The 13720-nt window shown below is 52.3% G+C and overlaps 1 protein-coding gene across 1 annotated transcript in view; it reads left to right on the top strand.

Moving 5' to 3' along the window:
* Positions 1–705: 705 nt before the first annotated feature.
* Alx4 (ALX homeobox 4) overlaps positions 706–13720 on the top strand; it is a 39414-nt gene continuing 26399 nt past the window's right edge. The window contains exon 1 of the mRNA XM_048443552.3: positions 706–1244. Coding sequence (XP_048299509.1) covers positions 815–1244 — 430 coding nt within the window. The 5' untranslated portion in view covers positions 706–814. The remainder of the gene's footprint in view (positions 1245–13720) is intronic.

Below are 13720 nucleotides of genomic sequence, written 5' to 3'. Positions count from 1 at the left end.
TGAATTACTGGGAACAATCTGGAATGGGGAGGCAGATTAAAAACCCAGGCTAAGGTCCGGGCAGGCAGGCCCCTGGCTGCGCTGCCAAGTTCACCAAGAAGCATTCAAAAGATTTGTCAGGCCAGCGGCCCATCTGACTCCGAAAGTCAAAATCTCTTACAGTTCTTTTAACCTGTCAATAAAATTTTGATTCCCCTTACTCTAGGCTCTAGCACGGTTGAGACCGTGCGTCAATTCTCAGTCTAGCTTCGGGAGTTCTGGGGGTCGCTATACCTCCCCACCCTAGCCTAAAATTCAAGGGCCTTGAGGCTTCTCCAGGTCGAATAGCCTCTAGCTAGTGAGTGGCATCTCTAGTGAGTGGAAAGGAGGGGCTGGGGAGGGAGGAAGGAGCTCTGGCAGAGAAGGAGAGGAAGGAGGGGAGCAGGAAGGAGCGAGTCAAGTGAAAAAAAAAATCACTTTTTTTTCTGCTTCAAAACCTTAAGAGGGTTTGGGAGATCTGGAGAACTTTCCGAAGCATCCGAATCTTTTTACAGCTCTTGGTTCTTTCGCTGGGCCAGCTGCGTGGAGCGGTGGGGGTGGAGAAAGAGAGAGGAGGGGAGAGAAAGAGAGGAAAGCAAGAGAGAGAGAGAGAGAGAGAGAGAGAGAGAGAGAGAGAGAGAGAGAGAGAGAGAGAGAGAGAGAGGGAAGAGAAGCAGTCAGGCCGGGCACGGAGCACTGCCACCACCTCCTCGCCTCCCCAACTCCCAGCCAAGGCGCGCGGTGGCGTCCTCGTGCCCTCGCCGGCGCCCCCGCCCGTCGCCAGCGCAGGCCAGGCATGAACGCTGAGACTTGCGTCTCTTACTGCGAGTCTCCGGCCGCTGCCATGGACGCCTACTACAGCCCGGTTTCGCAGAGCCGGGAAGGTTCGTCGCCTTTTAGGGGATTCCCAGGAGGTGACAAGTTCGGTACAACTTTTCTGTCGGCCGCTGCCAAAGGACAGGGATTTGGGGACGCCAAGAGCCGGGCCCGCTACGGCGCGGGGCAGCAGGACCTGGCGGCACCGCTGGAGAGCAGCGCCGGGGCACGGGGCTCCTTTAACAAGTTCCAGCCGCAGCCACCCACCCCGCAGCCGCCGCCTGCTCCGCCCGCGCCCCCAGCGCATCTCTACTTGCAGCGGGGCGCCTGTAAAACACCCCCGGACGGCAGCCTCAAGCTTCAGGAGAGCAGTGGTGGTCACAACGCGGCCTTGCAGGTCCCCTGCTACGGTGAGTGCACGTGCGGATGAAACAGGCGCAGGGACCCTGGGGTTCGAGGCTTCGCTATCCCCCCCCACACACACACACACCAAACCCGCTAGGCTGTTGGGAGGCTGGAGGTGGAGGCTGGAGAAACTCCGGGATTGAGCCCAGATGGAACGGGCTTCGAGAGCGTCTCTGCGTCCTGCTGCGTCTCCAGCCCCGGCCCGGGCTCGAGCGCTGTAGTTGTTCCACTCGCTCTGGAGTCGCTTCCCGGGTTTCTCCTCTGTTCGTCCTAATGTCTCACTTTTCTCTGTCCCGCGGGACCGGATTTGAAGTGGATGCTTCGTCCGGGTTCCCGGCGGGAAGCTGCTAGAAGTTTCTCTTGCTGCGATCCGTGCGCCGCTCCGCTCCGGAGCCGCTGGGCGCCGGCTTCCCGGCTCCGCGCACTGCGCCGGAGGTAAGAAGCCGCAGGTGCCCAGAGCGCAGGGAAGTCCTGAGCGCTGTCCCCCAAGCCTTCGGTAGAAGCCGCGGCACTGTGTCTCTTGCAGACCTGGGTTTGGATTACCTGGTGCATCAGAAAACCTGAGACCTGGTCCAGAGAGCGGACCGCCTAGGGAACTGCAGCCCAGCCGTCTGAGATGTCTGAAAGTAGCCGGCATGAGGTGGGGGGGGCACGGTTTAGGACCCATTGGGTGCGAAAACAGTAGTTCTGAAATACAACCAGCACAGGACCGCGGAAAGAAGGAAGAATCCGGGTCCCGATTTGGGACCACAAGGCACCTGATTGAGAAGGCCTGAATGACCTCCAAGCCCCCTTGAACGTGGCTGCAGGGTTCCGGCCTGGGTCCTCGGTGCTCCGCCACCATTGGTCAAATGAGTTAGGAAAGAAAGTCACCCAAACCCCTAAACTTTCTCTTTTTTTATAGCATCGGAGTTAGGAAACTCCAAAGGCAAAGAAGAGAGAAAGGACCTTCTCGCAGGCCTTTGTCTTTAGGTTAGGCCCTAGTGAGATGGGTTGGTCCTTACTGAGCGACGACTCTGGCTGCCAGGTAGGGTATAGAGGCACTAAGCCTGGGGACAGAAGTGGGACATGTGGAGGTCTTGATGGACAGAATAATCTCAGGAACATAGCACGAATTTTAGTATGTATGTGCACACACACTTCCTCATTTTGAGCTCAATCACAGACAGGACTGGAGCAAACTTCTGGGGTACTGTGGACATTTACCTAAACTTGAATTCTACACACACACACACACACACACACACTTCTTTATTAATCAGCATGGCACACACCAAATGCCACTCATGTGGCTTCAAAAAAGCTACAAACCGTCAAACTGACAGGATGGGACTCAAAGCAGATCTAGAAAGAGCTAGTGGCCTTTCCCTAAGTCTGCCACCTCTCCTCTCCATGCCTGGCTGGAATGATACAGGGGCTCCTTCCATGCCCAGCTCCAGAGCCCAGGCCCGGTCACTGGTGACTACCAGGTGAGAGCAGAGGCAGACTCACTCGGGAACTCGCAGAAATCTACAGTTCAAAGCCAGGGGGCTCAGCTAATCTCTACCCAACTAACTGTACTGCTTTCATGGTTTAAACCCATCCATTGGCATGGCCTCTGAGGAGGCTGAGGTACTAGTGAAGAAGAGTCAAACTGCTCTGTCTCTTGGTGAGAAAGATGCCCTCAGGCCCCTAGGGTAAAGAAAGAGGTTAGGCCTCTGCCTGTCCTGTAGGGATCTTCAGGACTGACTGGCCACTATATCACCAGCATTAGCCATTGTGGCCAAGGGAAGGAGCAGCCACTTGACCTGGAACTGCCCCTAACCCACAGAGTGACCCCAGAGTGAGTAACTCCACTCAATTCCTATTTCCTCCTTGATACCAGGGCAGTAAAGGAGAGATCGTAAAAGCTGGACCCCTCCCCCATGCAGCCTTCCTCCTGTGCACTTCCATTCCCTCAATTGCTATGCTGCTGGATCCCCAAGTCTGAGGACAAGGCATGACCCTGTCCTTGCTGGGACAAAGTCATAAAGGGCAGGCTGGGAAGAAGGACAGCAGGAACCTGCCAAGATACCACTGCATCGCTGCCTGAAATGGAGGCGATCCCTCCAGGAAACCACCAAGGAAGACCAAATCCCTGTCCCTGTCCCCTCTCAGAGACAGGGCTCTCTGCCCCAGATTTCAGATCTACATAGGATGAGGCACACTGAGTCCAAGATGTAGACACTAGGCACTGGGAAGCAGAAACAAGGGCCGAGCCCTTTCGGAAGTAATGGGGAGAAGGTCTGTGGAGTTGGTGTTCTAATCTGCCAGCAAGCTGAGAAACCAAGACACCAATTCTCTAACACTGTTGTGAGGTGTACACTCAAAGCTAGGAGGTTGGGGCTCCAGAAAAAAAAAAACCCTGAGATGTTCTCAGGAATTTGGCAAAACTCCGAAGCAGAGATGGGTTTGGAAATAGGCCTTGCCTTGGTGACTGGATCCTCAAGCCCAGGCCGATCAGTCTTTGCAACTTCTGCGGGTTATAGGAGTCCAGACCCCAAAGCAGTTCCGAGTGGAGGGGAGCCTCCGCGACTTCAGCCTCTGTTTCACCTTGAGGTCCCTTGGGAGGAAAGTACAGGCCTGGAGGCTACGCTTACCCAGAGCTGAGAGAGTGCAGGCCGTAGTCTTCCGAGACTCCAGAACTGGAGCTAAGGAAGATTAGAATTCCCTTGTGGCTTCAGGAGTCCTTACTGGGCGTCCTTACTGGGTTCCGACCTCAGTTTCCTCACCTCTACTAAAAAGGGCAAAGCTCAGTGTCACTCTGTGGTCTCCTGCGAACACAGGGTCATTGCGTTTTTTTTTTTGAAAGGGCCCCCTGAAGGAGCCCTCGCCCACTGTGATCTAGACCCCACCAGGCTCGCTACGGTGCTTGGCCAGGGCGGCTCGGCGAGAGCTGTTCGCCAGGGTGGAGACCCGCCGCTGCGGTGCAGGGCTAGGAAAAACCCAGGACTGCGACGTTCAGCCCCGCAATCCTCCCGTGGCCTCGCGCAACCTTGCCGGTACCTCTGAGGGTGCGGCTCCGCTGGGAACAGCCCTGCCACCTCCTCTTTCGCTTTCGATTCGGTGCACGCAGGTTTTCGTTGAAGGCAATTTGGGACCTCCACAGCCCATCTGGAATGCAGCGCCCTTGGCGGCGCCCAAGTCTCAGGGCGCTCCGGCCTGGCTCGAGCCCGAGTGGCGCCACCGAGGGCCGTGTTCTGATTTTTTGAATTAGACGAAATGTTAAACTCTGATAGTATTTCTCTGCCTCCCCCTCCCCAGTATAGGCACAATCCACACAAGGTGACTCTTACCTGATTTAGTCAAGGAATCAATCGGGATCTTTTGTAAATCCTCCACCCCAGAAAGTGGAGAGTGGGGACGGAAGGGGCTGGCCGAGCAACTTTAAGTAGTCCCCAGGCCTTTCAGAGAGAATTAAATCCCTCAGTGAAGGCAAAGATCCCCTGCCAGTTTTAGAGGAAAGGTAGGGAAGGAATAGTTTTAATTTTTTTTTAACTTTGTTCATTTCCATAGTCCCCACCCAGCCTGCTCCAACAAGCCAGCCCCCAAGACACGTTCTTAACCAGAGAGACAGAAAAAAAGTTTAATATTATTTTGAAATCAATGGACTTGGCATACACTTTTCTTTAATTTACACATAGTGAGGTTCAACGTCTTACATGGAAAAGTCGGGAAAATGGTTAGAAACTCGCTCAAGTCATGGTCCTGTGTCTTGACTATGTGCACGAGAAAATTTGAGGAAAATAAAAATTTGTGAATTAGGACAATTTCAGGAAAGAATTCGAAGCACCGGGGATCCCGCCTTGTTTCTGAGGGCAGTGTGACAAGGATGCAAACTCTGGGATATTTGCTCGGCCCCGACCCTAACCCAAGGCTACAAACCAGCTTAGCCTAGAACCTCTCTCAGGCTCTCCTGGAGCCTTCAGAGCATACAATTGCCCCTAAGGTTCCCGACGCGGAGGAAAACGAATTATTATACCCGTATTAAATCTTGCTAACATCCCAAAGAGCTTTGGTTTCCAGCGGCATATGGACAGACTTTTCATGGAGAAGGTCTTGATCCAGTTCGAGAGCCCGTGGAGGAGTTGCTTCTGTGGCAGGCTGAAAAACTTCTGTAGCAACTGAGAGGGAGGAGAGGTTGGCGTTTGAGCAGGGTTGGGGCTTGTCTGCTGACTCCTTGGACCTTGGGGTACCCGAGGCAGCAGGCAGGGACAGGACAAGAAAGCTAACTGCCTAAGCCTCCTGCGGCTTGCGGGTCAGGGACGCGCGCGCACACGGAGGTCGCGCTCCAGTGGCGTGGCCAAGAGCACACTAATACAAAGTACTTAGAAAAAATTGAAAATTCTGGAAAGGAGATCTTAGGGCCTTGGTGCTGCAGCGTCCTCTGTCCCGAAGCCTCTTCCCTCAGGAAGCCGGAGAGCTTAAGCGCAGTCCCAGGTTTGGGTGGGATGGTGACTCACTCGGTCTTGTGACCAAATGTCGGCTTCAGGGTGCCACTTACACGTTCACGGACAACTACGGGCCTCTCTAGGCATAGTTAGAGACCGTGTGCTCCCTTCATTGAGGAGTTAAGGATGGTCATCAGACCGGGAAACCACACCAGTGCTTGGACTCGAGCGACAGCTGGGTGACGATTCCTTCCAACGAATTCAGGACATAAGTCAATGGTGACCCCGTGTTTAAGCGCTAAAAGCCACCAGCTCAGCACCACTAAACAAGTGGGGGTTGGTTCTTCTTCCAAACAAGACCCCTTGGGAGAAGCACCCGGCTCCCTCACTCAGCCCCTTAACCACCGTTTCTTCTCAGAGACCAGTTACCAAGGGCTCCCAGGGATCGCACTTCTCTGGTATAATTGTGCCATTAAAGGTGCTTCTGTTAGTTAATCTTTTAGAGGTGCGGAGTACCCTGGGGCGGCAGGGAAACGGGAAGCTCCAGCAAAAATTAAGTCTGGTTCAGATGCCTCCTGTGCCTTCAGGATGCTGCTTCAGGTACCCCAACGCGTTAGATTCTTTCCCTCCGTCCCCGCCCCCCCCCCCCCCGCACATTCTGAAACCCATGACTCTTTTTTTTTCATTATACACACACCCACTCCCAACCTTCAGCACCAAGGAAGAAAAAGAGCCGGAGAGGGGAAAAAGTTGAACCGGGGTTCAGATATTTGCAAAAGGTTGCTTGCTCAGAGGAGCGAGTGGCAGCGGGTGATACCCGGGGAGCCTCAGCTTCAGGTTTACTTGAGAGGCAGCAGGAGAAATCTCTCTCGCACAGGGTACTCCTGGAGAAGAGGAGTCACCAGGAGATAACTTGAGGGTGAGAAGTGTCACTGTCTTTTGCGACAGTACTTGTGCTTAGGAACCAACCTCACGGTAACTAGCTAAGGTCCCGTTACTGCGCCTCGTTCAGAATAGGGAAGGAAGCCTGGCGCCGCACATAGAATTCTTAAAGCGGATAAAGTGGCGGGGGTTGGGGTGGGGGTGGGGGCGAAATTTTCGTCCTGAACTGGGAGCCCTTGCACTTTCTAGAAGACTGTACCCGCTACCCTGCGCTACCGAGAGCGCGATCCAGAAGAGTCGGCTGCTAGTCCGCGGAGGGTTTGAGTCCGTGGGCAAGCTGATCTCCGAGGTCTCTATTCCACGGTCGTCTCCGCTCCTGTCTGAGAGGGTCTGTGAGAGTGCTAGTCCGGGTTTCCTCCTCTGCTTTCCCACTCATACAGGATTTGGTCTCGGAGGGGTCTAGATAAGTGGGCAGAAAAGTCTTCCCTGGAAGCGGGAGCCAGTCCTGAACGGTGAGCAGTTCAGGAAGTAGAGAGCACTGACAGTCCTAGAAGGTGGGGCTGGATGAAAGGTCGGGGCTCCTCACCAGGCTTTAAATATGAGAAAAGGTAAGCTACTGTTCCTTGGTGCTCACATGGCACCAGACTCAAGCCAAGGATGCATTGTTTCCGGCATCTCCCCATTCTGATGTTCCATTTGCATTCCCTGACTCTATACTTCCCAATTCCTACCAAGAGCAATAAGGGTTTGGTAAACCAAGAGAATGTGGGCCTTCTGTGGCTGGAGTCTAATCCCTTCTGGTGTGCATCCCGGAGCTTGGCTGTAAGGATGAATGGAGAATCGGTGTTTTATTCAGAAGGTTGGGTGCATCTGTGAAAGTAGGCCAGGACCATAGGGCTCGCTCTCTGGCTCTCGCCCCCCCCCAGTCGGTCTCTGTCTGTCTGTCGGTCTGTCTGTCTGTCTGTCTCTCTCTCTCCGTGTGTGTCTCTCTCTCTCTTTCTCTGTCTGTCTGTCTGTTTCTTTTTCTCTCTCTGTCTATCTGTCTGTCTGTTTCTCTCTCTGTGTCTCTCTGTGTGTCTGTCTGTTTCTCTCTCCCCCCCTCTGTCTGTCTCTGTCTATCTGTCTGTCTGTTTCTCTCTGTGTTTATCTGTCTGTCTGTCTGTTTCTCTCTCTCCTCTCTCTCTCTCTCTCTCTCTCTCTCTCTCTCTCTCTCTCTCTCTCTGCAATGTGAGCTGGCATGTATCCCACCCATAGTTACTCTGCCCTCTTCCTTCTTCTGAGTGAGTCAGGCTACAATTGTGTGTATTAATTTTTGTGTACTTCTATATGAAAAATGTACATGACTGGGGACCATTTCGTTACTCCGGCATGGGAACCTATGTGCGCAAGAGTAACTGTGTGTGGCTCTGAAAGTCCCTCCTAGCCTGTGCACAAGCAAGCCTCGCCTTCAGAGGGCTGTGCCTGAGGGAGGCTAAACGGCTGCATGTTTCTGGCTTCAAATCTCCCTTCTGGCTGCCTACTGCAGCTTCCCTGAGGCTGACTCACAGACAGTAGAATCTCCAGGTGGCAGGTCTCCAGCCAGCCCTGGCATCCCAGCTGAGCCCACCTGCTGTGCAGCGAGACTTGCCCCCATCTCTAGGGGCTGGGATGTTCATTTTGCCTGTGTGGCAAGCTCTCCTGGCACCATCCTGATGTAGTTTTCAGATTACCTTTATTAGATGAGTAGGATCCCAGGAGATAAGCCCCACCAACCCAGGTTGTAGGGAGAGCAGGGACTCCTCTTACCATTGAGTGCAGAGACAGCAGGATCTGGAGACCATCTGCTTGGGTCACCTACTGTTCTTGCATGGAGGTACATAAGCCACATTGCATGGGTACCCCTAGGTGAAGGACCCACCTGTCCTTCTATTACATGACTGTCTACCCAGTTTGGAGGACCTTGATAATGCTCAGGAACCACTGTCCCCCAACACAGACTTCAGTGGGTCTTGATATCCCATTGATGTCCTGCCCTATGTTGGAAGAAATGGCAGTCCTCTATGGCCTGATGTTCTGTTTCACAGACCGGGGCCTAGGACGCCTGATTCCACCCATTTGTGGCTCATCAAGATGTCTGTCACCGAGCCAGGCCCTGGGAGGCCTGAGAAGTGCTGCACCCTGCCTCTGCTTTCAGGTCCAGAGGCAGACAAGCAACCTCCAGTTCCCCTTCCCTGGCACAGTGCTGGACTGGGAAAGACTCCCTCGAGCTGGCTCATAGACTCAAGGGGAGAGATGCCCCTGTGTACCGAGTTAGTCAGAGGCCACCACCTCTCCCCACCCGGGTTCCCTCCTCCAGTAAGCTGAGGGAGATAAGGCATATGAAGACCCTTCTCAACTCTCTTCTCCCCCTCTATGCAGATGAAGGGATCTGGCTGCAGGTGCTGGCATTTCAGTGAAATTAACCATGACCTTTAGCACAGTGCCCACTTGTGCTCTAAGAGTCACTAGTGACTTCATTTGTTGGATGTGGCTGTTTGGGACTTGCTGACTAAGAGTGAAGGGAGCAGGAGAACGAACGTGTGAGCATGGCATGTGCCTCCAGCATCGAAAGATCCTGGGTTGCTGAGCTTTTGGCCTTACCCATCACCCATCTTTTGGAGGGAGCTGGAGTCAAAGTTCCAATAAGGTGTCCTGTCTTTATTATTGCTGTGCTGGAGATCAAACTTAGGTCTCGTATACCACGTCAGACCCTGATCACATTTTAGGGTAGGAAAGGGGACTTCGAGGTCCCAGAAGTCTTCCTGGCACTGTCTCTGGCCCCACCATTCAGCCGCCTTCATATCCAGTTCACAACCGAGCTGGGATCAGTGAGTCCTTAAACTTTAAGAAGGGACTCTGCCTCATGACAGTCAACACAAGCATGTGCACGCCTCTCCAGCACAGGTCCCCATATCTGAAACAACCCCTCCAATGAATCTGAAGGTTTTAGAAGACTTGGTCCAAGTTCTGGAACCAAGCAAACCTTAGAAACCTCAAGGGCCTGCCTGCCTGCTTACTGCATTGTATTCAGAAGGTCTGGCCACTTGCACAGGGAAATTTTAGCAGGCCTTCCTTGCCTGGACCTTTCCTTCGTTTCCCCTCCTTCAGGATAGGTCAATAGGGCACAAAGAGAGGCCTCTGCAGTTGCTGTAACGTAGGCCAACCCAGTGTTCCAGGCAATGCACTGAGTCCCTCCTGTGTTCTAGTTCATTGCATCCCCTTTACGATGCTGTGAAATGGGTAGACTCACCAGAGACCTGGTAGACAATGAGGAACACATGAGGCTGGGGCAGATAGGAAGGAACGAACAAGTTCCTAGTAGCCACAACACTAAGAACCTACAAAGCCTCCTTTTCAAAAATGAACCTGATTATACTTAGAGTCATCTCAACTCTCTTGCAGAAGACCAAAGGGGTCTTCATTCGTACCTAGGGATGCCCGACTAAGACTAAATAGACATTGGCCCCTGGTAGGGTAGCGTTCCAGGCCTGAGTTGGATTTCAGGCATGGCTTCTTCACCTGTGCCTGGTGAGGCCTGCATGGCACAGGTGCCAACCGCTGGAGGGGGGCTGCACTGTGAAGTGCTGGTCAAGACAGAAGCGTTGAGAATGAGGAGAACAGCAGTGAGGCGCTGTCTCTGCACTTCCAGATTGTTTCTCCAGGCCCTAAAAAGGCCCAGGATACACAGCAGAAGCTCAGCCGGTGTTTGCTGATAAATGAGCGATATGGGCCGCGAACATTCTAGAAGCACTGTGATGTTTCCCCTCCTCTTTCCTTCCTCTGTGGAGGTGGGGCGGCAGCCAGATATGTGGACCTCTTTTATCCTTGTGGAAAATGATTTCACTCTGCAAGGAGCTTGTGGTTCAGGAGCAGGGAGGTCTTGGGGAGACAAGTCATTTGTTTTGCAGAGTTGTGGCAGTTTGGAGGAGTTCCCTCTATCCCTAACGGTTCTCCTTTGGGCTCACCTCCAATGCCACAGGCCTGGTGTCCAGCTGCCATGCCTGCTGCTGGGGCTGGCTCTCATCAGGCGGGTGTTCTCCCTCCCAATCTCCTCAGACCTTGCCTGCAGTTAGCGCTGCCTCCTGCAGCACTCAGAGTGGTTTTTCCTCCCTGGGAACCTATCTATTCTCCCCTTGAGATTCTGGACTCCCCAGCAAGGGACGTGGCTCTCTGTTCTCACCCACACGGCACCTGGGTTCTGCTTGGGTCACCTGCTGAGGGCTAGGCTCTCTCCCAGCTCTTCTGTTTCATGTGGCCCCCAGTATTCGTGTGGGCATGATTACACACACACACACACACACACACACCTCTAGTCTGGGAATGTTAGCACTCCAGGGTGGCTTCCACTATTTCAGACTGCTAGGTACTTGGGGGAGAATATGGACAGAGATAGAGCAGGGCGAGGCTCCCTTCTCCTTCCCTAAAGAGAGAACAGCCTCATGGCAGGTTGTGGCCAATGTCCTGGGTAGGTTTCTCTCCACCAGCAGATCCTATGTACAGTATCCTGGCTAGGCACCGTCCAGAGTCTGACTGTGAATGAGTTGATTCCTGTCCTCATAGCCACCAGCCTTACCAGGATGAGCCACATGGGGAATCCCCAGAGAGGTGGCAGTGGTCTAGGGCTTCCTAAGGACATCTGAAGTAGCCCTCAGAGGCTCATTTGGAGCCAGTTGGCAGAAGGAGCAGGAAATAGCCCTCTGCCATCAGGAAACTGCCTGAATCCAGGGTCTGAGTTAGCAAAGGTCTGAGTGTGGCCCTGATGGCTGCAGGGAACTGGACCCTAGGACTGGCAGGGGCCAGCTGTGCCGACTTTCATTTTCTGCTAAGGCTTGAGGCTTAGGAGAACCCCAGGGGGTCGCTGAGGGGCCTGTGAAGGCCCACCGCAGATGAATGTTGTTAGTGTTTCTTGTGACTTTTCAAAACATTTTCAAAAACTTCGACCATCAGGGAGATGGCGTTTGTTCATTTCTTGGTTTGCTTTCTTAATAGTGGTAACACGCACATACATGACATGACTCTGAGTGTAGAGACTCACACGCACATACATGACATGACTCTGAGTGTGGTGACTCACACGCACATACATGACATGACTCTGAGTGTGGTGACTCACACGCACATACATGACATGACTCTGAGTGTGGTGACTCACACGCACATACATGACATGACTCTGAGTGTGGTGACTCATACGCACATACATGACATGACTCTGAGTGTGGAGACTCAAGGCTGTAATCCCAGCTGAGGCATGAAGTTTGCTATGAGGGTGAGGCTAGCTCAGGCTACATCAGGGACCTTCCTAAGGTCCATCACAGGACTGTGTGGCAGGAAACGGGCCCTTGCTATACAGGTCCTGTGCAGGTGAGTTCCAGGGCAGCGTGAGCTACATAATGAGTTCTTCACACACACACACACACACACACACACACACACACACAATTATATCTAACAAAGTTAATTATTTTAACCCCTTTAGGTGTACAATTCAGTGACATTAAACACATGGAAAGATTTATAGCATCTCCTCTATTTCCGGAACTTTCCTGTCATTTGAAATAGAATCTATACCCATTAAACAAAAGTTTAACATCCTCTTTCCTCTGGCTCTGGGTAGCCTTTACTTTGCTTTCTGTCTCTATGAATTTTTCTCTACTCTCATTTAAATTTGTGCTTTGGTTCATAACTATCCATATATGTTTTTAGCCACCTGTGCAACTTCAAAGCCTTGTCCAGATCCTTCTCCAGTGTTTGATTCTGTTTGTTTGGATGTTTTGTTGTTAAGTGGAAAGAATTAACATTATTTGTGGCAACAGGGATTGAGCCCATGCATGTATCCTACCACTGAGCTTTAAGTATTTTGGATAGTAATTTCTTATCAAAAAGACGTATCACAAAGTCTCTCCTCCCGTGGGTCATCTTTGCCTCTCTGGATGCTGTGCCGATAAATGTTTTTCATTTTGAAAAAGTCTGGTTTATCCCTTTCCCATTTTTGGTGTTGCATCTGCATTGATGACATCTGTGTCAAGAACTCCTATCTCCTTCTGCTGCCTTTGGACTTGTTCCAGGTCTTCCATTCATTTTGTGTCCATCTTTGGGTCCAGCATGAGAAGGGCACTAGCTACATCTATGGGCTTTTGGTTCCTGGCACCCAGAAGAAAAGGCAGCCGTCTCTCCATGGAGTAGCCTTGAGACACTGCCTCAGAACTGCTCCCGTGGGCACCTGGCAGCTTCCCTCTGTGGTCTCTGTTCTCTTGTATTGGTCCATTCCGTGTGTCTGCCCCAGCAGGGCTTTCTCATGTGAAGTTCAGGATAGTGAGTGCATAGGGAAACCCAGCGGTCACTCTGTTTCTCTTCTTGCCTCCAGCTCAGGGACTGGCCAGTCACAGAGATTCAACTCAGGGACATTTTTTTTTCAGGAACCAGAGCTGAAGGGAGGGGCAGAAGCTAGAGCTGCAGGCCAGGGCTCCAGAGATGCCCACTAAAATCCTAGCTATTGCGGGGGTTGGGGGGAGGACGGTTCTCTGGGTCCAGTTAACTCTAATAAGGATGTAACCTCATGTCATGAGCCTCATGTCCCAAATCTTCCCCCTGTGTGCCAGGAGAATTCCCAGGAAGGAAGCCTATGACTTCCCCCTGCAGGCTCCACGCTGTCAGATCTCTTGTGTAACATTTATTCCCAGAAAAGGCACTTGCATGACCATCTCCTGCCTAACCATCAGTGTGTGAGTCCACCAGGCCTCAGGCCCCAGGCACTGGGCCCCATGAGAAAAGACTCCCTTGCCTAAGCATCAGCCCAAATGATCAGTCACAGTCTGCTAGACCTAGTCTGCAGGAAGGTAGCACAAACAATTTCTAAAACCTGTTTTACTTGTGTGCGTGTACATGCATACATGTATCTGTATGATGTGTATGTGACAGTGTACATGTCATAGCATGTGTGCAGAGTTCAGATGTTTTGCATGCATACATGTGTGATGTGTGTGCATGTCTATGTACAGGCGCTCACGTTGTGTGTAACCCAAAGTTGATGTTATGTGCCTTTTTTGTTTTGTTTTGTTTTTGTGTTTTGTTTTTCAAGACAGGGTTTCTCTGTAGCTTTGAAGCCTGTACCAGAACTAACTCTTGTAGACCAGGCTGGTCTCGAAATCACAGAGATCCGCCTGCCTTTG

Source organism: Myodes glareolus, chromosome 10 (genome assembly GCF_982192425.1).
Source record: "Myodes glareolus chromosome 10, mMyoGla1.1, whole genome shotgun sequence".
Lineage (NCBI taxonomy): Eukaryota > Metazoa > Chordata > Mammalia > Rodentia > Cricetidae > Myodes > Myodes glareolus.
This window is presented reverse-complemented; position numbering and strand designations above follow the sequence as displayed.